This window comes from Callorhinchus milii, unplaced genomic scaffold, assembly GCF_018977255.1.
Source record: "Callorhinchus milii isolate IMCB2004 unplaced genomic scaffold, IMCB_Cmil_1.0 Scaffold5, whole genome shotgun sequence".
Lineage (NCBI taxonomy): Eukaryota > Metazoa > Chordata > Chondrichthyes > Chimaeriformes > Callorhinchidae > Callorhinchus > Callorhinchus milii.
Genome location: NW_024704746.1, coordinates 22,410,311 through 22,436,964, shown reverse-complemented (window position 1 = coordinate 22,436,964; position 26,654 = coordinate 22,410,311). Strand labels below are relative to the sequence as shown.

The 26,654-nt window shown below is 40.1% G+C and overlaps 1 protein-coding gene across 1 annotated transcript in view; it reads left to right on the top strand.

Annotated features, from left to right (window-relative positions):
- Positions 1–323: 323 nt before the first annotated feature.
- The window catches only part of mast2 (microtubule associated serine/threonine kinase 2), a 126,444-nt gene continuing 100,113 nt past the window's right edge, over positions 324–26,654 (top strand). Inside the window, exon 1 of the mRNA XM_042335834.1 lies at positions 324–755. Within this exon, the coding sequence (XP_042191768.1) occupies positions 717–755 (39 nt within the window). The 5' untranslated portion in view covers positions 324–716. The remainder of the gene's footprint in view (positions 756–26,654) is intronic.

Sequence of the window (26,654 nt, the reverse complement as noted above, 5' to 3'; positions counted from 1 at the left end):
GTTTCCCAGGCATTATCAGCGAGACTGCCTCAGAAATATCAGTGTAATCACCTTATGATTCGACTTTCAGAGTGTACGGAGGGAGGGAGGGAGGGAGGGAGGGGGAGACGGAGAGTTTTTTTTTTGGAAGAGATGAAGTGTGTGAATTCAAAAGACAAATAAGACTGGCACGTGAGGAAGGATGTTTGACCTCATGCTGAAATGACTCTGAAGTGAGCTCTGATTGTGGCCAGAATTCACACATGAGAAGAGGCACTGGCTATCCACCGAGTCTGCATTACACATCAGCACTGCCAGTCTCGAGGAGCTGCAGCATTCAGGTGGCCCCAACAGATAAGCTGCTGTTGAATAGGTGAATGAATTCCTGCATCATCTGAGCTCACACATGTCTCAGCCATTCAGAACAGAAAACAATTCCTCCATGGCTCACAGACCTACCGCTAATCTCTGAATAGCTCTCTCTGACTGCCTTTGAGAGAGAGACTGAAACTGATTTTTGCAACACAAACTCCAGAAAGAATGCCTGAATCCTGATGGAAAAGAGAAATGATGTATGTTAGCTGTTCCTGCTTTGAAAAAGGGCTGATGTGGACAGTGAAATGCCTAATAATCTAACGTTAATGTGACTGGTGTGGGATGGCAACTGAGTAACCGACAATTCGCACAAGTCTTTTGCAACTTGGGATGAGCTGTAGCCGTTAGTCTGAAGGAGCATCATGGACGATTCCAGCATTTTGAGGCGGAGGGGGCTGCAGGTAAGGCTGTTGATGAACTCGAAACAAACGTCTGAACAACCTTTCTCTAATTACTAAAGCCAAGTGAATCTGACAGCCCATTGGGCATACGGAGAAGAGACGCAGGTTTGATTCTTCCTTCTGTGCTGAGTTCTCAATCTTGGCTGCACGACTGGAGATGCTGTGCAGAGACTGAGCGTCTTGTTTCTCCACGGGAAGGGAGGAAGGATTTGAGGGAGAGTTGCTGTTTCTTGCATATGTCTGAATGACCGGATTAAGAGCGTCATTAGCTGAGATTACCTGCTTACTCTTTTGAATGCAAGAAGTGACTGATCCGGGGGGAGAAACTGGAGGGTAACCGACCTGTGAAAATATCTTAATTCAGTAAAAAAAATTGTTTACAGTTTGTGGTTGCCGTAATGTCAACAATTGTAAATTTGATATTAAAATCAATTAAAACATTTCTACAAGTGTTTAACTAGGAAATTTATATAATTGTTTTAAAAAAAATGGCCATAGCTAGTGAAGGGCTTAAGTTTATTTGTTTCTGGAGCTTGGGTATAATAATAATAATACTTGCATTTGATATAGTGCTTTTCACATCTTCGAGACGTTTCAAAGCACTTCACAGAATATACTGTAAAGTGTAGTGACTGTATATTTTGTGGGCGAAACGCGGCAGCCAATTGCGCACAGCAGCGTCCCACAAACAGTCGTGGGTTGAGTGATTGAATTTTTTTTGAAGGGATTATTACCCCTTGTTCTGGTTGTCTATGATGGATTATTCAAAGTTTTAAGTTATTCTTTCTGGTTACACCTTACATCTGCCAGTGACATTTGTTTAGAATTTATTTCCGTTTCATTTTGCTTAATATTTTATATTAAATGGTGTATTGATCAGTTGAAGTAATCAGGAAAGTTGGGTATTTTTTAAAAACTTCCTTTGTTTGCAGAATGCTCCTGTTGGTCTACGATTGCATGGGCTCCCTCCAATAAACTGCGAGCGTTGACGGGCAGTTTAACCGTCGCAGGCATCAGAGCTGTGCCAGTACTGTTCTAACCGCATGTACATATGCTCACTTTCCCAGTAGATAAAACTGGTTAGTGATCAGAAACTGCTCGCATTTCTCTCTACGTAGCCCAGTAGCAACAAGGTCAATCGTAGCACCATGCTCCTTCGTTTGCTAGTCTTGGGTTCACATTGGACAGTGCAATACAGAAACTAGGAGTATATAAATCACAATATTTCTAATCTTGATGGTTCAGTATGTAAATTGTTGATAACATTTATAAGTGGAACCAGCATTCGATTGGATTTTCACTTATTTCATCCAATTGCTCTTTGTACTGTACATGTTTTGTCTGAACATTTCACTCAGATAAAACGAATGGAACCTGCAATCAATTGGATATTATGGCAACATCTGTGCTGCTGAAAGCAAAAGCAAATGTTTTGAAAAGAGCAGGAATGGCAGTGCAACTCTGACCATTTAAGTTGCTTTGACGTGTCTGTGGATGCAGAGGAAATATTTTGCTCTCAAGGTCATTTACTGTATCTTGTGCTCCGTTTATATTGTGTAGCATAACATTCACTTAATTTCTTTTAATCTCATGGAGGGCTTTGAAGGTGAGCCTTCGCCTTATTTATTTTACATTGAAAAGCACACTACCAATGCAAGTTTGTGGAGTGCTGCAGAGTGTTCAGGTTTATAAGTTGAGGTTGCTCATGCCTTGTTGACACTGTGGAGTTTCAAAGTTGTCAATTACAACTATTTTCTGGTTGTGGAGCCTAATTTAGTAATTGGGAAAGTTCGCTCGGCAGTGGGGAAATTACAGACAAATTGATGATCTCTGATGTGTGACCCTGGGAAATGTGAAAGAGGGAGATTGGTTTGATTGAATTTGGGCGAGGGGGCACGGAGGATTGTATCGTGATCCAATAGGCTTCAAAATCAGGCAGATGTTATAAATGCTGCACATTGGGCCGTAGACTAAAACTCCATTTAAACATCTGTTTTTTTTTAATTCTTAAGGGTGATGTATGTTAAAGACGGGCACATTCTTAAGTCCAAAATGACAGAAGCACTTAGGAGGAGTGCAGTGGTAGTTTGGTTCAACGTGTGGGATTCAGAGTAAATGGATAGTTTGCAGGAAGGAAGGGGTTTGTGCACAAGCCCTGTTGCCATTTCCAGTTCTGATTTTTAGAGGATCCCAGATGATATTCCTCTGTATTATGTTTCACCTCTTCCACAGCTCGTATTTACTGTGCACGAGCTCATTCACGTATTTTGAGGACCTCAAGTAGGCTGAGTTTTTTTTTTCAGTGAGCCAGACTTTGTTGAGGTTTATTTGCTGAATTGCAACCAAGTTACTTGCACTTTGATTGGCGAATGCAGCTGTGCAGTATGATGGCATTTATAACATTCAATTCCTGAGTAAGGTTGTGATATAATTTATATGTGGGGACTAATAGAGAGTCTGGATCAACTGGGGCTGGCATCTGTGCGGGTAAGCAAACAGTACAGATAGCAGACCTAATTGGCTACCGTGCCAACTTCATAAAAAAAAGTTCCAACAGGAATTCTGTCATCGTAGTACCGCACTGTGCCAGATAATCTTTCTCTTTGATGTTTTTTGTCTTTTACGTTGTCTTTTATTTCCTGTATATTGCAAGTCTGTCTACAGTTCTATCTTCTGGGTGTTGTGAAGCTGCCAGAAGTTTTCAACTCTGCTGTGGAACAGACCGTTTTGAGAATGTGTTTTTTAAGTGGTGTGTTACTTTGGTGCTGTACCTCAGAGCGCTCCTTTAGGACCTGGAAGCTCCTGATATCAGTGGACTTCCTCCCCCCCAACTCCATCATGGTTACTTGCATAGCTACTGAGCTGCCAATGAGGAATGGAAGGATACTTGGGGTTAAATCAGCGCTCAACACTGGTGCACTCACCGGTAGTTGGATCAAGAGCAACTGAGGCAAGCGGATAGAACATGAGCAGACCTAGAATTGAGAGGGTGTTATCGGTTCGCATTTGAAAGTTACCCCTGAGTCTGTGGATGATGTTGCAAGAGATGAGGAGCAGAACAGGGGCAGCTGTTCTAATCCCCAGTATCTGCTGTGGGTTTCATGTGGACTTCACATTTCATACGTATTGGATTTTTCTTTAAGGGCAGTGCTATTTATTTCTGGATCCAAATAAGTTTGATCTATATTACGGGCTCTGCAATAAATAATACTCTACTGAAAGATAAGGTTTGGTAAACAACAAAGGATTCTTAGCAGTTTGAAGAAGACTAAAACTAACCTGTTGCATCCGCTCAGATCCCTACTGCTCCCGCTCCTGTCCTGAATGTCTTTCCAATAACTGATTCTAGCTTTTATGTGCTTTACATAGAATGGTGTTCAATCAACGTTTAGATTAATGTGAGCTTTTAATGTAATTGAAGGGTTCAAAGGGTTTGCATGTAGAATAATGTGTCCCTGAAATTAATTACAAGACCATAGTCACATCGAAGGACCAAGATAATTACCCTCCAAACCTCTGCCGTCACATTCGTTTTGAAAGCCCTGTCAATGTTACATTGGTGTCTATTGTTTTTCGGGGACTTTGGGCTGGGAGCAGCTTTTCATGATGCCTGCAGGATATTTATTTATAAGAGGAATAATGATTTGTACTACACCACTGCAAGTTTAGCGAGAAGCAACATGTAGTCAGTTACTGTGGATTTCTGTTGCTTGTGTTTTTTTCAATCTGCAATACAAACTTAGGGCGTGGAGATTTATGATTTTATGTCATACCAGACATTTAGATCAGAAGAAGCATGTTTTCAGTTTATTGTCTTGTATTCCCTGCTCCTCCCTTACTTTATTGCGAGGATCCTGCCAGAATGTCAGCTTTGGGTATTCACAAGGTGAAGTGCGCGTGACAATGATAAAAGGCAATAACCTGATTAGGAAAGCTGCTTCTCTTTGATTTGCATGTAGCATGTGAGCCCTGTGCAGCGCATACAAAAATCAAAAGAGCCATGTATATGGAAGAAGTCCAAAGTGTGTCATGTAAAAGCCACTGAAGAAAAACCAAAGGGATTAAGTGTTTAGACAGAATTATTCAGTAGGAGCTCTGAAACAGCAGTGTTGCTTATTTTTATGTTGGAGATGGTTCTGTATTCTGGGTATATGCTAATGTGTCTAAGCAGAATCCCTTTCTCATGCTGAAGTGCTTTGAAACTAGATTGGATAAGACCATGTCATAACCTGATATTGTGACCTCTTGACCACTGTACTGAATTGCTGCCAGAAACCAAAATGTCTTTTTTGTGTGGAAAAAAAGGGCCAAGTGGTTTCTATAGAGCGTCCTGCTACACACAGATGTTGCTATAAGCTGTACTTACTGTGGCAACGCTAATAATGATATTTGTGAATATTCTTTAAGGCTGTGAAAGAATTTTCCCCCAAAATATTAGTTTGAAGTTTTTTCAGAATGTTCTTGTGCAGAGCCTGGCGCCGGCTGATTTGCCTTTGCTCTGTAACTGTCTTTCAAATAGATAGATATTTAAAATAACCCGAGCCCTCCTGAATTGATATTGTTGTTTGCCTCCACTAGCCTTTCTGGGCAGGCTATTCCAGATATTTTTCAGCCTTCGGTGTTAAATGGTCAAATCTAATCTGTTCACTTTCCTTCTTTTAAGCACTGTGCCCTGCTATAGAGCGTGTGTGTGGTTCTTTCGAACGTATTATTTGGCTTTTCTCAGAATCTTGAAGTTCAATCAAATCTTGCCTCAGGAAACTGGGGGTTTCAGAGGTTATTGTCACTATTTAATCTACTGGATAGAGGTACGGATTCTAAATATGGAGAAATTATTCTTGCAATTTGCTTATGGAACCTCATTTTATTATACACTCAAGTTTAAGGCTTTCACCAGAGCTCTAAACAAGTCTGTTTTCCTCCATCTCCACAACATCGCCCACCTCCTTCTCACCCTAAACACACCTAAAGCCCTCAATCACATCTTTGTCAACTCCAGACTTGATTTCTCAAACGCTTTCTCTCTGCTTTCTAGCCTCCAAGCGTTATACTCTCAACACCTTGGGATGTCCTTCCGCTGTGAAAGACGCTGTATAAGTGGAATTTGTTGTTGTGAACGCAGGCGTGTATGAGCTCCAGACCATCCAGGATTCTGCAGTGCCATCCTTGTCCACCACCATTGGCTTCCTATCCCACAGCAGATTGACTTTAAAATCGTGCTCATTTTCAAATGCCCCACCCTACCACTCCACTACCACTCCAATTTCTAGTGATCCTATACCCGAATCGACCCCTTCCACCAGCTCTGACTGCTTTATACTCTCGCCCGCTCAGCTCTGCTGTTAGCAGCTTTCACCCAGTCCACAAAATGTCTCTGCTTTTCACACCCGTCTTAAAATGTTGCTTTCAACCACTTTGCCCCGATTTCTGGGGATCTCTCCGCTTTGCTCCTCTCTCTTTGTCACTCTGTGCTTTAAATCCTGTCTAAAAACCTATCTATTTATTGATTGCACCGTGGACCACCTCCCCCATCTCCAGCCCAACTCACGCTCCCCATTCTATCCCTGTCAAGATCTTTGAAACCATCTCCTACTTGAAAGTTCCTATATAAGTACAAATTGTTGTTTAGCTTATAATCCTGATCTCTAGTTATTGTATAGGTTTTTTACAAAAGACTCACTAATATTTGATTTTATTGATTTTAATCATTTTTAGAAGCTTGGATCATGGTTATCTCATCTTCTCATTTGTTTTTTTTAAAAAAGGTTAATTAGCCTCTTTGCATATCTCTGTTTCTCCTCTGATTTCTTTTCACTGCCTCAAAATGCACATTTTATACCTTGATTCTATAAAATAATAGTTGCATTTGATACAGTGCCTTATTTTGAAAGTTCTCAAAGCTCTTCACGCAATGCGACGACTTTGATTTGTAGTGACTGTTCTGTGGATAATATTTTACAGTTGCGCTTGAGGATTGTTAGTGAGGGTGATTGAGAACTGATTTGGTAGATTGTAATTCCAGACCTGGCCAAGCTACGGGTTTATCTGCAGTTGACCAGTATTTGTAGTTTCAATAGTGATGGTGCTTTGTTTTATGAGTGTGTAAGAAAACTGATCTTGCTGCTCTCCATTATAAGGCTGAATGACTAGTCAGCTGTTAATTTTAATTGACTGAATCAAAAGGAGACGTGTCATTTTCAAGGTGGATGCCGTGAGGCAGAAATCCTTCATGGTTTGAAACAACCTTATAACAGAAAAAGCAGTTGTGCGTGATTTCATCTCCCAATACAAATGAGAGGAAAGTAACTGCAAAACAGCACTCCAGGGCAAGACAAGGTTTCACACCAGTTGATTACGTGCAAGCACTTGCCTCGCAAGCAAGAGACCTGGGTTTGATTCCCGGCAGGGCGAAATGTTGGGCAAGTTTTATTACTCCACATGCCTCTGTTTACCTAGCGGTAAGTAGGAACCCAGTTGCTAATCAATTGGCAGATCACTTTTACGGGGGTAATAATTCCTTCAAAAAAAAAAAAAATTGGTCACTCAATCCACAACTGTTTGTGGGACGCTGCTGTGTGCAATTGGCTGCCACGTTTTGCCCACAAAATATACAGTCAATTAACTTTACAGTATATTCTGTGAAGCGCTTTGAGACGTCTTGAAGACGTGATAAGGCACTATATCAAATGCAAGAATTATTATTATTACAGCCACTCTTTCAGAAACTGAGTCACTTAATTGTTCAGACGAATCGAGAAATGGTTCATCTTCCCCCTTTTCATTGCCTTTTTATTGATGTGTTTGGTTTGTGTGAGATATGCTTTTTACGACACTGAAGCATGCAGAAAATTAAGATGTGGAAAGATAAAATCTAAAACCAATGAAAGGCAGATATTTAGGGACGTGTTTATTTTAATCAATTTTTGTGAAGAAACCGATGAGTGTTATTACTAATAAAAACATTTCTATCCGTGCCTCCGAAATATTCCTTCTCTGCATGTTACTGATAGATTTTTGATAGATGCTGCATTTGTTAGTAATATTAATGTCAACGAGGCAATGCAGCTTCATCAGAGGCACCAAGCCCCACCTGAGCTGCAGACTGCTGTTTGTTCAGGTAAGGACAGAATCAGTGTCAGCTCGTACATCCCATGGTTGAACAGCCTATTGGTTATGTTTTGAAGAATAGCCACTTGGCCAAGTAACCGAGGACTCCTCTTGCCTGTTCTGTACCTCGGCACAAGTTATTTTCCTCGTGAGGAAAAGGGCAAAAGTATGAGAACTGTTGTAAGTTCCAGTAATGACCGAATTAGTTCCTGAGACAAATGTGAAGAATTATAACAATGTTTTCTTTTAGCTGGGTGTCATGGGTGTGCATGGAAGGAGAGAAAACATATCAAAGTAGTAGATTTTGCTCAATTGGGCCAATGCAGATGGAGGTTGGCTTTTAAATTTATCAGCACTAAATAAAACATGAGTTTTTCCTTTGAGTATAGAATTAAAGAGAGCGGTCTGCATTGCGGACAGCAGTTGGCAAGTCTCAGCATTGATCAATGCTCACAGATATTGTTGTTATTTTGCACCCGAGCAGCACTAAATATCATTTCAATGAAAACGGAGAGGCTGTAGGTAATAAGCATCACCTACGCTTTATTATTTGGTTCTCTAGCGCTCTGGAGTCCTGATGCCTGAGTTCTGAAACATTTACTAGTGGGCGTCTGTTTGCACTAATTGCATCATTCTCTTATATTGCACATAGACATTTGAATAAGCTTTTAGGGCAATTCCACATTTCCGCTTGAAATTCAAAGGAAGTATTGGAAATAAATTGTTCTACAATGGTTGAATTGAACTACCTTATCTGTCTTTTAAAAAAAACCTTGTTTCTCTCATTTTATGTTGCTTGACGAACACTAATGTGAAGAATACATAGTCCTGATATTTGGATCAAATTGGTTTGCTTGTTGCCACTGTGGGTTATTCCCTTTATCGTTTGTCATCATGTGATGTTTCTCCTACAAAATACACAGTTAATCCACTTTATAGTATACTGGGAACGCTTTGCGACGTTTTTATGACTTGATAAGACGCAACATCAAACGCAGGAATTATTATTAACATTATTATTATTGTTCTTGCACAAAAAAGTGAGAACGTGCACCTATTTTTTTTCCCTTGCACTTTTGCCCACAGTTGGTTCTCTTCTCTACTAGGTCCAGTAGGACACACAGTGATAAATAGATGGTATTGATGAAGAAAATGCTTTTCAACACATTTTTGTCTTGTCTTTCTTGAAAACCCACTCTACTGGCTTCTATTTGCAGCATCAAGCTATTTATTAAATGTGGTAACCTATTTCCAGCTGTTGATTACCCTTGATCAACTGATGATTACTGTTGCTCTAAAAAGAGACTTTTATCCTAAAATTTTTCCTCGTAACCTTGAACCTGTATTCTCTTGTCCTTGTCTTTGTGTCTCTCGTAGTATTGTTCTGCGTTGGCCTTTTCTACCTCATGTGGCATGTTGCATACACCTCGACATGTTCCCCTCTGAGAAGTCCCTTTTCATGTCTGAAAAGCCCCAATTTATCTGGTTATTGCTCATGGCTAATCTTTCTAACAGTGCGAATGCTTCTTCTTACTCTGCTGTACATTTTCTCTCGTGCCAGGGCAGCCCCTGGCAGTGTGTGGGGCTCAATTCCACACCGTGCAATGCCATTATCAACTGAGCCATTGGGGAGCTTATACCTTTATCTTTCCCTCTTATAGCGGGGGGCCTGCACAGTAATATCCTAGTTTACCTGCCTTTAAGATGCACCATAACAATTGGGAGCAATGACGTGGTAGTTGAAATGGTATTGTTACCTATTCTAATCATGTGGGTTTGGTCAGGCTTTTTATAAACCGTAAAGTAATTTGGTTTTAATAAGTAAAATAAATAATAGTACTGCAATTGACAGATCAATCGTTTCAGGACGTCTGTTGTGCTGGAGATTTTGCTCATGCTGTTGGGAGGACTACAGAGAAAATACCAGAGAGAATAGCTCAAATGGTTGGTTGCATTGCCAGTATTTTGTCTATGACTCAGTTGATTGTCAGTCAGCACTGCTGATTAGAAGTGGGAACTCAGCAAGTCTCTTCCCTGCAATTAAAATCGCCAAATAGGTGGGGGTGGGGGGGGGGGGGGGGTGTTGTTTTAAAATGTCACTGAATTGCAAGGAAATTATTTTCTTCTAAAGATAACCCTTCTCAGTTATACAATGCAGGAATAAAATTCTAGTTTTGGAAGTGAAGTAGGACAGAAAAAAATCGAGACCAAGGGTTGCCAGGTGAGCAGAGGTACATTAGCTCTGTAATGTCAGCTTTACTGCTCGTGACGTAACGACTTGTAGTATCATTCGGCGTAAGGTCAAGCAGGAGTCTCCATAAGCATCGTCATTCCATGGGCTGAGAAACCGGACATTAGCAAAGTTCAATCTTTATTTATACAAACGTAACTAAAGGCAATAATGAAATCTTGGGAGTCCTCGTTAAATGCTTTTAACTTTGTTCATGACCTCGTCAGAACCACTCCGTTCCGTTACTGCCTTGCCACTATCTTCCCGTGAGCCATCCCTTGTACCGCATTTAAACAACTTTTCTTCTTCCTATTGTGAGTTTTAAAAATGAAATGCCGGATGGTCAGAGATTTATTGGGAGCAAATCAAATGGTGAAGTTGGTGATGTGGGAGGAATGTTCAAGGTGCTAAAAATTGAAGCACAATTGTACCTACTTGCAATCCAGTGAATTTACAGCTGTGCAGCAGGAACGCAGATGGTTTTAGGTTTACTGGGCAGTGAGACAAACGCTCAGAAGATGTTTTTCATATTTCTGTTAACAAGCTGTCAAAGGATTTTCACAGCAGCGCACTAATAATTGGGTTCTGATGCTCGCATTTTAAGATAACGCTGAACAAAACAGATTTCTCTGAAGAGACAGTCCTGTCGTATGGTATTTATTTACCTGACATGATATGCCTTTGCAGTTCTTGTATTGTCTAATTCATGTTTGGTGACAATATGCAGTACATGATCAACATGTTTTCAAATAATACAGCTTTAATGCGGATTTTTATTCATTTGGCATTCAAAGTGATTTTTATTCGTTTGGCATTCAAAGTGATTTTTTTTCAACACTAAAGGAAGCTGATGTTGAATTATTTAATACATGAATTAACCATGAAATCACTTTATCAAAAATAAGCCTGTAAATAAAGAATAAATAAATAATAATAATATTCCTTGCATTTATAGACTTTCAGAAACCTGTTCCTCATTGTGCAAAATCCATTGCACATTATATTATCAAAGTAAGCTACAAAAGATAAGCTACACCATTCTGATCAATAACCTTTACACAAAGGCTATTGATCCGAATGTTCCCATAGTTTGTGTGGCTAACACTTTATATTGACAGGCTTTCAGTGTTTGCCAATAGCCCCAACAATTTACACAAAGCTTCACATTAATGTTAGGGAATTTCCAAAACTGAAACCTGTCCATTTCTGATTTGAATACATCAACAGAGTTTGTATTCACCGGATCCTTAGAATCTTTTAGATCCGCCTGCAAGTAGCTTTCCAATGATTTTTTTCAATGAAATGGAATTATTTTCACTCTTTAATGATCAGGTATCCGCAAACATATCTAAATTGCGCTTGTAATCTCTGTGCAACCACTATTGGTGCAAGAGGGAATTTGCTTTGCTGACGGCAGAGCATGCGTAAATGTCAGCAGCTCCTCTTAGTGATTTTGTTCTTCTCCTTGACGTAGACTGGTGACCACTCGGGCTCCACACAGCTCTTGTGATCCTGGTGAACAATAAGTCCTTTGTTTTTAACTGGACTTGCTTTGTAGCAGAACTGAACTGAAGAATCTGTTTTATAGCTTGTCCAAAAGTAGGACATTCTGCTTCTTGTGGTATGAAAAGGAGAGAACAACTATAATGGCAACTTGCATTTATATAGTGCCCTTTACGCCGGACGGTGTCTCAGAGCGCTTAAATAGAACCTGCTATTGACAGGATCACAAGGAAAGTACATATCAAGACCTTTCAGCCCATCGGATCTGATCGTCAACAATATCCACTCTACCATCTTCCCAACTTGATTATTATTTTTCCTTGGATTCCTAATCATTTGTGACAAATGTGAATTTAAGTGCATGAATTGCTTATTCTGCGGTACTGTGTACAAAACCATTCTCAATCTGAGGAAATCCAATTCCTTCCCGCTCAAAACAATTAAAGAAATTCATGTCTTTGTTGACATTCTTTTGTTAACTTTGCAGTGTAACAAAAAGCTATTATTAAAATTGGAAAAAAAACTCTGCTACTGATCCTGTTATCTCAGCTGGAAAAATGCGGAATTGGTGCTATCGTTTTGTTCTACGTGACTCAATTCCCTCCCCCAACCTAACCCAGAACGTTAAGGTAAATCATAACGTGTCTCTGCTTCCCCCCTCCAATCTACAGCTGCTCTCTGGCTCAGATCGGTTAACAGTATAGAGTGGGAATTGAACTACTTGAGATATTTCTTGTCTATGGCTGAGTGCAACGCTCTGCTTTACCAACCATACCATTGAATGGAAAACCTAGTCTTTTATTCAGTTTCATTAATCCAATGCACTGAATTTTTGTTGTACGTTTTTGAAATCTGAGCTTTATTAACATACGATGGATGTTAGAAATGGAAACAATTAATAAAAAGACATTTTACTATTTGTGGCCCATTTGTGAAGAATATTTTACACGACAGCTGCGTAAAGAACGGATTTATTGTCTGTAGTTAGAGTGGTTAAGACAGCTGTCTGCAAGTGAAGTATAGAATGTCTTCTTTAGAAATGTAAATTAAATCACAATAGTGACATTATTGCGTGAATCGTGGCACAATAACTGCATTTAATACAGTGCTTTCAATTGCTACAAGATGGGTTGCTCACTTGTTGAGTCTCTGTTGCTGTTAAGAATTATACTGTCATGCAGAAATATTGGCTTTTAGAATGACAGCAGGTGCGTTACCCCATTATTCAAAGCTTGTTAGTCACAGGCTTGTTAACCATATTGAGTAGCAATCTATCCAGCAGAGTAGGTACTGACGGGATACACTCGAAAGCCAATGCCTTGCTCTTTACTGAACCCTTTTGTACAGTTCTCCTTCACTTATACAACAAATTCCCATTTAAATAGTTTTTGTGCTGTGCCCTTCAGATAGATAGTTAGACTAGCAGACTGGGAGATTCGCTAGCTGGTCGGAGCGACGTGCTCTCCATTTCCAATATTATTCCTTACATATATAGTGTACACACCCATTACGGACTGTACATAATACACTGCTGGGGGTGTGCTGTTTTGTGATGGAAAGATTGTGAATGCTCCTTTAGGAAGTTAAAGTGTTTAATTAAGTGCTTTAAAACCACGTAACACATACTGTGCGTTGTGATAACATGCTACGGTGCAGTTGTGGGTTGGCGTATTTGCCAGTTGTTAGTGACGGTTTCTATACGCTCTTCTGTTTTTGCTACCAGCGACTTGCATTCAGCACGCGCGACGAGAGAGAGGCAAATAATGAGATTGGGGGCATCAGCTGTTGGAACATATATATTTGCGAATGGATTATAGGGTATTCATGTTCCGTTCATTACGCTGGCAGTGCAAGTTGCACAAGAGTCTTGACTATACTTTATTTTTTTCCACATTTAACTGAGAGTTGTTAAAATACTAACATATGATTTTAAGCAAATTTAATATGCTTTTTTTAAAAAGTCAAACAGTGGGTGGTGCAAGGGAAGGAACTATTTAGGAGCGGGACCATTCACTGTGTTTAAACTGCGGCGTTATGAGTTGACATGTCGCTGAAACCATCTCTAAGGTGGTCTCTCTCTGCCAGTGCAATTCTGAATTACTCATGCTTTATACAGCACCGTTTCTCCACTGACACATCACTCATCTGCATGTTCACTTAACTGCATTAGGGCCCGTGTGGAAGTGAACTCGGTGCTGTGATACGAGCAGAAAATCTGTTGTTGAGCATACATGCCCAAGGTTACGAGGAGCGCTGTTTATCTGCGAGGCACAATTGTGAAGTCGGCAGCGAGGAGACGTGTTTATTCAGCAATCGTTAGTGCTGCAGTGTAGGATTGGAGACGAGGTGAGTGTCACAACGTGGTCCAGAATGTCAGGGACAGAAAAGAGACTGAGATAGCGAAACGCGGCAGCTAATTGCTGTCGCGCAGTTGGCTGTCGTGTTTCGCCCACAAAACGCAGTTTACAGTCTGTTCTGTTCTGTGAAGCGCTTTGAGACGTCTCGACGACGTAATGAGGCGCTGTATCAAATGCAAGGATTATTTTTATTATTACTTAAATATAAACTCTCTGTAACGTTTCCCATCATTTCCTGTACTGTACAGGGGAGAGACTGAAGGGGAGAGGGGGAGGGAAAGGGCTGACACAGTGTGTGGTACCGCATTGATAGTACAGCTCCCGATGGAAGAAGTTTTTGGTCAGCACCGTAATCAATTTGTACTTGATTTGCCCAGTTTTTTCTGCATTTTTCTCTGTATACACAATGAGGCTGATCCCAATCAGTCCGATAATTAGCTCTACACTGTATAAACAAGAGTGAGGGTGATTAGTTTATTGACCTTGTTGCACATTAAAGCGCCTATTAACATCTCTTCTGGCGATTCCTGCTTTGGTTTAATATTTCTTAGTTGTGTTACCCTCCCTCCCAGCCCTCCCTTGCTATTCCTCCTTCAAGTATGTTACTTGTGAGCTGAATAGCTGCAACAGGAGGATTGATGGAGTTCAGATTATGGTTTGTGGAAAACCAAGGATAACAAGATAGTACAATTTCTTGGTTATCTATTGCCAAGTCTTTTGGAAACAATAAACCAAATTTGTAATAAAGCTTTTCTTAATCATTCTTTTCATAGCTTGGCGATAGGGTGATAAAATTGCTGTTCCCTGAATTTTCACTCCCGGAGCTAATTGCAGGAGCCATTCCTCTCCTACGGAACATGCTCCTCTTTTGTGTTAGGTGGTACCTTTCAGATTTGTGTTGAAGTATTTGAATAGACCAACACTGATTTAATAGCTGTTGTTTCTGTAAGAGTAAGGCTGTAAATAGTCCAACCCTCTCCCCCCCTTCCACTGGTCCACTTTGAACCAGTGGCTGGGAAAAGAAACTTTGCCTCATTAAGAAAACATAGATTCTATCCTTTACAAAATATGAAGAAAGGATGAATGTTTGCACGGCTGCTGATGTTGCTGCATCCTCACAGCAGCACATAAATAAAATTTATAGGAATACCGCAATCATTCCCATCGGAATAACCATGTGACACTCTGCTGATTAAGGTGACATGAATATCTGGATAAGAACAGGTTTTAAAGAGAAGTATAGATGTCAATTATCAAATACTCTATGGAGTTCTGTGGTTCCAGGGCCAAGGGAATATATGTGGACTGCAACTGTCGGGATTGAGCAAAGTTGATTGGATCATTAAATTGATGTCTTTGATTCTCTGAGCTTATCTTTTGGGAGTGAGGATGACATTTTAGAAAGCTTTTTTTCTATTAAAGTTTTATCTGGGATTTTTAGGAGGTTGACAAACTTGGTGGAATACATGAGCAGAAATTGTATATTCTCTGTTGGAAAGAACTAATTGGTTGGGTTAAATGACCTTTTCTTTTGGTAGTTTGGAGATTGGATGGTGCTGGGGAGAATGGGGCACTTTGCAGACAGGATGCTGGATGCAGAGTACTTGACTGTGTGTACAGACGATTTGTAAGGGGGGAATGAAGGTTACTCAAATGCCAACATTCTCGTACATCTGCTGGAATCTGGCTGAACACTGCTGGGAGTCTGAATCTTTGGCCCACCTGCCCCCGATTTAGCAAAGTGCATGCTATCGGGAAGCCTAATGAAGCAAGAACAATTATGTTAAATTGGCTGGGAAGCAATTGAAATCCAATGAGGGGCGGGGACGGGGGGGGGAACGCCTGTGAAAAACCTCCCTTGTTCACGTACAAAGCTAATCTTTCTAAACCCAGTTAAATGTGCTATTTGAGGTCTACCGATCAAATCTTAAAATAAAAATGTCGCAATGCAATTTAAGCACAGAACATTCTATTTGCGTGCCGAGGTAATGCTCATTAAAACCAGGAGCCTGTTATGCGAGTGCACCCCTTTGTGCCAGCCCAGATGGATGAAAAGTTCAGGACAATAATAGAAGTCGTACATTGTAATTAGGCCCGCTGCTGGAGACGAGTCAGCGCAGAGAGAATTATGCCATGATCCAAATCGAATAAAACATTGGGTTTCATGTGACACTCACAGATACTGTTGGAGCTTCTTCTCTGTATATTACAGTTCAGTTGTAAAACAATTGTCCTGAAAGTGGGTATGATTTAGAGTGGCAACTGCAGTGGATTGCAACTGCTGTGTACAAAACAAATAGGACATATTCTCGTCTTACATAAATTGCAGGATCGGAGAAACCCATTCAGCCTATTGACTCTGTTCTGGTGATAGCTCCACACAATTCCCTTACTACCCTAATGCCAATGTTTTTTCTTTCTGTGTACATTTTTATATTGTTTCTATTCAACTAGCTTAAAATGTATTCTACAGGGAAAAGCCAACCGGGGAGGAGGAGAGTTCTAATGGGGTTACCCTATATTTCTTTTATATGTTCAGTGGTGTGTGTTTTTTTAATTCTACTTTTTAGTTCTTTGTGTACCAAAAATCTATCAATAGCAACTCGTTTGCTAGCAGCATTAATATGATTATTGCAGGGCAATCTACTGCAGGTTACTCTTTACAGGAACATTGTGAGGTATATTGAGTGTGTCCTTGAAAGACTCATCATTTCTCTCCACTTCCCAGTGGAGAAATAAATGTGTGTGATTGTCATTTGCAAAAACCTTGCGATATTAATAATGCTTTAGATTTGAGGATGAATGGTTTAACTTCTATTTGGTAAAATTGGCATTTAATATCCGTTACTGAAATAATTGCAGAAGCATATGGACAGCAGAGGGGAAAGTATGAAAAATTAACACTGAATTCACATTGGGAGGCATTCATGTGGTGACGTTTAGACAGTTTTTTCCGACCATCTGTGAATTATAGTATCTTAAGTATTTACAGTTCTGGTGAAAGTTATTTTGCAGAAATGCGGGGGAGTGACATTAGAAACAGAGACTATCAATACAGGATAAAGGAAATCTGATATCACCCGTGACTTGTGGAAGCGTTTATTTAATCATATCTGCTTGGATCTTGAGTCAGGAAGGAAGTGGCAGAGTGGCTGGAGCACATCAAAGTACTTGGACTGCGAGGAGCATTGCTGTTAAACAGATGGTAAAAGCACCAACTGCTTTTTTGCAAGACCCAGTTTTACTGGTTACTGTATGTAGGTACTTCTGTTCGTGCTGCCTTCTGTTCTTGTATTCTTTTGTTTCTTCACGATTTTGCATATGACGAGAAGCTCACACTCTCCAAACTCGTGTGAACAAATTGTAAAATTATTTATTCAACTCTTAAAGCCTCGTGGTTTATTGTGGCAGTTCCACAGTGAAAGCTTTTTTTGTTTTGTTTTTCTTTTCATCCCCAGCCAGTGGGAATGCACGATGAGTAATTTTTGTGGCAGGCAGCTTTTACTGGTTTGCATGTTGATGAATAGAGTTCTGTGCAATTTGCAGCTACAGGCAAGAGAGATGTATGCAGGATCAGCAGCCTGCACATTAGTGTTAATCCCTGTGCAAAAGAGCAACACAAAAGGGTTGGTGTTGGATAGGTTGTGGATGCAGCTTATCATGCTTCAGGAGTACAGGACAATTTTCTCTTTAAATAGATGGTGAACTTTCACCCACCGTGATTGGACTTAATTCCACATGTTCAAGGTTGCGTTTGTATTCTCGTTTTTTTTTTGGTCAACTGGGTGTCTGACGCACGCGGAAACCCATCGCCGTGCTTGAGAGTACCCAAACCAAGCTGAGAGTTCCATGCATCCCACCTACACATGAAATGCCAGAGACAGATTGTTGGAATGGAATGGGCGCTCTCTCCCCGGAGGGACGCCTCCTGCTTACCTAATTCCAGAAGGTATTGGGCACAGGTTGGCAAGAGCCAAGACTTGGGGAACCCAGAGTGTGCGTTGGGGCAACTGCTGGAGACTAACCAGCTAAAAGCACATAGCTTGCCATTGATATTGCAAGCTTTCCCGCTGCTTGTCCAGCTAGGACCACCCTGCCTGTTAGAGCTTTGGCTTGCAGGGTTACCAGGAGCTGAGTGGGGTGACGTCGACCCACTCATTTTTAAGCAGGGCCACTGGATAGCAACAACAGTGGGAATCCTGGCTACCATTCCTTTCAGTAGCACTGGTGTGACGAGGACAGTTGTAACACCTTTGCTGGTACCCTGACTGAGATTAGTAAATTCAGCATAGTCTTTGGATCTAAAAGCCGAGGAATTTCAGCCTTTATTTGGCTCTATTCCATAGTGGGCAATGCCTTTGGGGAGCTGTTTAACAATGTACTTAAATAAGACTAATAATCCTGAAGAGGAATACGAAGTAATTGCAATCTATAATATTTCCCCATTAATATGATTTACGCCTCCCCCCCCCAACCAGTGTCATGTAGGGAGTAAGTACACCATGTGATATCTTTCATTAATGGAATGGCTTTGATTAATTGCAGAACAGAAGGATGCATTATGCTAAATTACTGCAAGGCTGTGCTGCTAGAGTAGTTTTGTGTTGTAGATTTATCCACTTTGACGGACCTATTTTCACCTAGATCCTCGCAACCAAACCGACGAGATTTACTCTCAGCTGGATTCACGCCCAGGAGGGTAAAAGGACAGTGTTCAATCTGACTGTGTCATTCAATTTCCTCCTTCCCACATTTGTATTTTCAGATTCTTGTATCATGTATATTTTTATTTTAATCAAAACATTTGCCGGTGTAGTTTACTATTCCGTTTACCTCAGAATCACCAATCACATTTTTTATAAAAAAAAGCCAACTTATTTCGTAGCATCGTATCATATAAAAATGGGTGACCTTAGGAAAACTGATTCTAGTTGAAGTAAATCCTGTCAGCAGTGTTTTATACTAATACTGATATATTTTTGCAGAGAAACTGAGTCTGACAATCCACTTTATGTGATTTCTTGCATTTCATTCTGTACCATTTCATTCATAAAATACTAGTCTTTTGCTCCAGCCAGCAGTAAACGTGTTTTATATGAAAAAATTATCAGAACGTAAATATTAATACATTGAACAATGAACGATTAATACATCGAAAGACGGTGCTACACTGAAAATAATGGGCAGGAAGAAACAGAATTGAAATCCATCGTATTTAATTGATGAGTACAAATATCAATATTTGTAAATGTAGCAGATTGAACATCTATCTACGTTTCGTCTCTGGGGCAGGTGGTGACTCATATAATGCGAGCGTTCTTATTGTGTGTGGGCTATGTTGGCGGATACAGGAGTGTACACGGAAATGAATTGGCTTTGGTGATCCTATGTTTTTGGGACTACAGTACTTTATGATTCTATATTGAGAACATTCAGCTTCAACAGAATCTGAGGAAATCTGCTGCCAGTGGAACTGGGGACTTCTGTATCAATAAAAAAAATGTATTTTGCTTTGGTATTTTCAAAATGATCTTCCACTTCACTGAGTATAGCGATGTATTCCACGCTCACACAAGCTAGATGACCGAGGGCAAGTCTGCCCTGTCACGCATGAGGGTCATTTTTGACTACTTTTCTCCTGCAGAAAAAAAAATGCTGATAATACTTGTGGCTCATCAAATGGCTGTAAAACCTCTGACAGGAATTGCAGTCGTGTTCTGTGCATAAGAATCCATGTAAATACAGTCATGTCACGCCTATAATTTCACAGTGCGATAATTATCAATAGATCACTCTTACAATGAACAATTTGTTGTGTGAGCGCCACTGCAGATTCATTTCTATGAGCTTTTTTTGCATGTGTTTTGCACATTTTAATTTCAGTGTAAAGGAATACTCCATAATAAGATCCTTTGGTGATCTCATCCTTTAGTCCTGTAGCTCAGTGGTTAGAGCACTCGCTTTGCAAGCGAGAGACCTGAGTTCAATCCCTGGGGGGTCAGGGCGAAACCTTGGGCAAGTTTCCTTACTCCACACAGAGCCTAATAATAATCCCTCCAAAAAACAAAAACAATAATAAATTGGTCATTTTCAATCTACGACTGTTTGTGGGACATTGCTGTGCGCAATTGGCTGCCACGTTCGCCCACAAATATACAGTCAATTCACTTTACAGTGTGTTCTGTGAAGCGCTTTGGGATGTCCTCCCGACGTGAAAAGCACTATATCAAATGCAAGGATTATTATTATTATTATTTTAGATACCCCACCCCCACATTTCAATTATTGGCAGTTCTGAAGACTTGCACAATGTCAGTAAAAGCACAAGCTCTCAGCGAAGTGATTGGGCTCCCAGTGGCGTGTTTCCAGAAATGAAAGGAATGTTTATTTACTTCCAGCATCCCCTCTCCCATGAATGCCTGTGAGTTGCAATAATTTGACCTCTCTTATTTTCTTAAATATAAAGAAACCGAACTTTTCACTGTATAAGGACGTGGTTGGCCCACGCTTTGGTGTCCCGGAGAACAACAAGATTCAACAAGATTACATTTGTATAGTGCCTTTCACGTTGGGAGGACGTCCCAAGGCGCTAAAGAAGCACACGATAGTCCAGCACTCCTCAAAAGAAAGAAGGCGCATTAGTTTCAACTTTATTGGAAAGCAACTGAATGTGGGCTGCTTGTGTACATCCACTTTAATAGCCAGTGGGAAACTGCCCTGGTAGAAATGTAAGGGAAATGGAGCAGAGGCAGGAATAGCGGCATCTAAATCTCCATGCCTGTACATTTATGTTGCTTCTCCTGTCTTCAAAGGCACAAACTAAACACATCCTTTTCCTGCACCAGGAGAGGAAACAAGGAGGTGTGACAATCTGGTGAATTTGTGATTTTGTGGAAAAATTTACAAATTGTGCATATAATGTGAAACGTATTCCTTGTCTGTTTTAAAGATTATTTTGCCCTCCTATTTTCTGCCCTGTCACAGGGGTTGCAAGGTAAACACCTCACCACTCCTGCCATCATTTCTTTCCTTTGACATGTGTTTACCATAAACTGACCAGTCCAGAGGGTTTCCGCTAACCCATTTATCTCCTCTACTGACCAATTGAGATCCTGTGTGGGAAATCCTGGGCACAAAACAACTTCTAATTCACCCTAATTCAAATGATTCACCCACAGGACAGTGAAACACCATTGTTAACTTTAACTACATAAGCTTCACCTCTGATCCGGCACTGTAATAGATATTAAAGAATTGGTTTGGAACTAATATAGGAACAGTTTCATACCGGAGTAGACCCTCAAGTCTTATCTTGCCTACAACAACAATAATAATAATAATCCTTGCGTTTGATATAGCATCTTATCACAAGTCCAAATTTTGCAGAAGATTTTGTTCATCAAAGACTGAGAATTATGCAGGAGAGTATAACCAGAGCTGTATTAAACCATAAATGTTCTTAAAACATAGCCCGTATAGAGGGGCAAACAAAGCGAGGATTCTGTCATTCAAAATGGCAAATGTTTGTTCTTGTTGAGCCTGAAAGCTGTGCCATCAAACGGCAAATAAACATCACAAGAACAAAATCACATTTTATTTGTGAAAGCAAGAGAATGTATGAGGTGGCAATAACACATCATATTGGCATACAGCCTCCTGGGATTCATTCACACATCTGCAGCACTGCACTTGACATATTTATGAGGTTGTTCGGAGAACTGTTCTTGCACTTTTTCCTGAAATATTTTACATTTGAGATTTATGAAAATGCGTAATTGACGACAGATGGCTTTGGAGATGTGGAGAATTGCCATTTTTGAGCTAATTAAGATACGGGTTGACAACTCGATTACTGAATAATGGAGTTGCCTTTTGTGTCTATTGATAGAGTAGTATAACCACAGAAGTAACAGTGTTTATACATCTGCAATGCTGAATTCCTTGTCCTACAGAGCCCGTCTCACTGGAGAGGATAGAATTATGCAACAGTAGAGTGCTGCAGTTTGTTGTTCAGCAAATATTTCCCTCCTGCCAAAGGTTGAAGGGAAGCCGCTTTTTGCCAATTACTTTTATAGGATTAAAGTATCTCGTCCAAGTTTATTTAATAGTGTTGAATTGTAGCCCAGACTGGCTGATGGAACGGAACACAGTTAGACAGTGAGTCATGTATAAACTCACCTACCTACTCCTCTCCTAGTTTTGTAGCATGTTTGGTTGTCAGTTACATTAAAAAAAACTATAATAGTTTTTAAAAGCATTGAAAAGCAAAGAAAATCAATTTTGGAGCAAAAAAAATCCTACTTCTGTCTATCTTGAATATTCTGCATATCACACTACATAGTATCAGGACTGATGGTTCCTGCTGTGGATAGATTAATAGCAACAAAACCTGTTTGATGAACCTGTTATTTTTTTGTCCCTAGTGATTCCAAATGAATGTTAATACCTTCCGCACATAAATAAAACTGTAGACTGACAAGGCTCTAAAACACTTTGATCTCTTCCCCAGCACCTGCCTGATATAAATACTGTACCAACCGACAAAATAATGGGAATAAAAGGTATTGTAAGGAAATGTGCGGTACAAATTGGATACCAAGGTTTGAGGAAGAACGTCGAGGTTCAGATCGCGTCAAGGAAGGGAAGTAAAGATCTTAGGTAGGCATGAGTAGGAAGTGTGAAGTCTGAGCCGAAGTCTAAGGAGATGTCTCAGTGATGCGATGTATGAAATGCAAGGATTTTATTATATTATGGCCAGGTAGTGAAGCAATGCTGATTAAACAATAATGTGAACTGAATTAAGACCAATCTGTGTAAGTGAGTTTTGTCACAGGGTTGAGAAGAGTTATGAGCTAATGGGACAGAGCCTGCAAAACCTGGAAGTGCCAATAGCTATTTTTTTGTTGGTTTGGTTTGTGAGTAAATTTTGGTTTATTTTCATCCCCAGCGCTGCATTATGGTGTCAGCTTAGACGATGTGAGTTCAAGTCCTGACATGGGATTTGAACCCACAACCTTCTGACTCAGGTGAGAGTATTATCACTGAGAGCCAAACTGGCACACCAGTCCTGACAAAATACTGGAGCAGGTATGGTTATCAATTTGACAGGATACAGATATGAGGAGGTAATTAAGGAAGGTTTCAAATGTGTTCACAAGTAAAATGTACTTTTATCATTATGATAAACCGTGAAACAATAAAAAAAATCAAATGAGCTGATAAATATATTATCACATTAATGATACATAACTGCTCTGACAACCCTCTGGTGTGCTAATATTATATAATCTCATACCAGTGCCGTTCCACTATTGATAGTTATCTTTGTAGAAAGCGTTTCATGTGCTGTGATCGACGTCTCGGTATCATTTTTACACTGGTGATCAGCAGCTCAAATTGAATTTGATCTTGCGATGTTTAGAACTATGGGTTAGACAGGATCCAATTACTTCAACATTTGTGACGAGAATTAAGGAATTGAAGAAACAATCACATTCAGATTGTGCGCCTACTGCTGACTGGAATCAGACAGCATCAAGCGCCTTTGATTCCAGCTTGAAATGGGAGTTTATGGTGGACCCAAGATTAGAAAGGGCTCTGCGATGATTACCTTATAGATTTTAGATACGGAATATTGGATGTTTGAGTATTTTCAAAAAAAAAATTGTGAAATGAAATGCTCGATTCATTTTGATTGTTAAACTGCTTTGATACCAGTTTCCCGTAATCTAAAAACAATGGATTGCAAACCATTGGACTGAATACAATAAACTTTGACAGTAAAAATAGTGAAATTTGTTTCATTGTATTGCAACTAAACGTGTTGTAATTGCAATCTGTACTGAGGAATATGTTAGAATTCTGATTCTTGTCTGGAGAAGTTTAGGCACTTTTTTTTTGGAGAAGATGCAAGTTAATTTAACATCCATCAACTGGAAATTTTATGCAGCGCTGCCCGAATGGAAATACGCCTCTAAATAAATCAAAAAGGTAAATTAATGTGCATAAAAAGCTTGAGGGCATTGTGCTGAATCAGTGTGTACCGCTTATGAAACTGGGCGTGCAAAGTTATATTTTGGAAGAAGACAGAGATGACTCTCTTTGCCAGCAGGGATCACTTTAATATTTTCAATTCCTTTGTTAATTCCGTGCCTTCACCTCCCCTCTCGACTCTACCGCCTCCTCGCTCCCTCCCTTCCCTCCCCTGACCATTTCCCCCCTGCTCGGGCCCCGACCCAACTGTCCAGCGCCTTGGGACGTCTTCCTGACGTGAAAGGCGCTCTATAAATGCAATCTTGTTGTTGTTGATGTTTGTGTCTCTTTTCCTGACTACGTATTACCAACTATTCTATGAACAGATCCTTATTTTGGAGGAGCATTCCTCCAAAGCTGTTCCCATCCCCAGTATTTTGCAACGAAAAATGAGTCCTTGCTCACAAGTTGCTGGCCACAATCACGGGCACAATGGCGCACAGATGGAAGTGACGAGGAAGAGCTTTGTAGCAACTCCATTCAGGCGTTACTAATGCTGCATTTAGCTTCCAGACAAGTTGAGAAGTTCTCAAATCGCCTGTGGCTATTAGTGCCTGGAATCTGTTCCGTTCACATTGTGGGACAGTATCCGCACAGTGGCGATGTGGAAGTGACTTCTGCATACGCAAAAGCAAATCACTGCTTGCAATTTCTTCTCTTCGCTGTGATCTACCCAGATCTCGAATGTTTTGGACAGGGAAGCTATGTCCCAGAACTAGTACAAGCACCAGGCTACGGTTATGAATGGCTTTGCCAATCCCTCTGAATTGAGGGCAAGACCCTCCCCGGGAGTCAATAATAAAACTACTACTAAATACAAGGATTATTATTATTATGCAGTCAGGGAAAACGGTTCCCAACATCTCTGTAGCATTGTGATTTTTTTTCAAGTGGAACACAACAACATGCGTTCATTATGGGACGTAGAAGGCGCTATATACAAATGTAATTTAATCTTGTCCTTCCTCAGAGCACTGCAGCAACAGGGCACCATCACGCACAACTTTAGGGGGTCTTTGGACTTTTTCGAGGAAGCAGTTAAACAAATATTGTTTGCGCTGTAATTGCTACCAGATTTGAGCCTTCATTCGAAGTGAAGTAAACTTGATAAACAACCTATTAACATATTGAGAGGTTTTCACTACCTGTTTTACTCGGTGGTTTAATGAGGCAGATAATAGGACAAAAGACAACCAGGGCAGTTTCCTTTAGATGGGGAAATCCTGTGCACCTGAGCTAACAAAATACAAAAATATCCTGAATATATTTCTAAGCCGTTTTATGCCATTTAGAGAGAAACTGGAACAAATTGTTCAGAACTAGGGATGTTGCCGTTAAGTACCTGTAGGGTCCTGTTGCCATCAAATGCATTTTGGGGGGGAAAAAAAATTAAAGTTGCAGATTTAGATGCAGGATCTGTGCTGAGATAGATGATCTCAGCCTTTCCAGTCAAGGGAGGGGAATAATCGATCAGGATTTTTACTCCTAATGCATCTGGATAAAAATAGGATGGGTTTGGTCTATTTTTCATCACAGATCTATAACCAAGGGTGTTACTTGGTTAAATGATTTACTTTGCTGGTGTATGGGCCCTTTGGGAACAGGTATAGTAAATGGTGTCAGAAAAATATTGGTTAGGATTCTTAGATCTTCATTACTACAATGGCCAGGCGAACAGGACATTGATTAACGTTTCACAGTGGAGAAAAAGTAAGGGAGTATATCACTGGGAGAGTAATGTACATGGAGGATTGGTAGATTTGTTAAAGCAGCTTCAGTAGAAGTTAAACAAATTTTCCAATGCATGTGCAGATATCCTCTGGTACCATTTTCTCATTTATAGATTGACTGTTATTTAAACAGTTCTTATTGTTTTGTGCAAAACAGCGTATGGCTGCTTATTATAAGAAAATCAGTTCCAACATTGTGTTTATGTGCTTCTGTTTTTAACATTACCCACTCCTGTGGGTGAATTTCCTGTTGCTCCGATACTCTTGTTTAATTGGCTGCTATTTGCTGAAGCTGTGTTTTTTAAGGTATTAATTTCTTTGCACATTTCAGCAGTTTGCATAATAAAATTGTTGCTCAGTTTAGTATGGAATGTCCACTTGCTATCGTCTGGGTGTGAAGTCTCTCTATGAAGCCTCATTAGCTTGCGGAAAAATTCCACTGGGCCTTGTTCAAGAAACACAAAGAGAGGATAGCCATTTGTGCAATGTAGTAATTAACTAGTCCAGTCTGATATTGCAAACGTCATCTTAAAAAGGCAAAACCTATTTATTAGAGAGCCCTGTTGAATAGAATCATGTCACAGACTGCAAATTACTTTTATAGGCTATGATTTACTGTCAGCAGAATTGATGGCTTCATTTATGTTTTTGGATTGTGAATTGCACCTTCAGGAGATGGCATTCCTTTAGTATTGTGCTTTCAGGCTTTAATTTCCTTTTCTACATTAAATCTGGTTTAGTGGTGTATTTTAACCATAAAGGGATTTGTTGCAACCCTGATTATACAGTACATGTGTTTTTGTTCAAGTTGTATTGCTTACTTTCTGGTTAATTTCAGAGACAACAATCATGAAAATGCGTAGGATTACATAAACTTCACAGCATCAAAACTGCCTAAGCAGCTCAACACTGTTTATACTCCACATGAGATTCTGCCTAT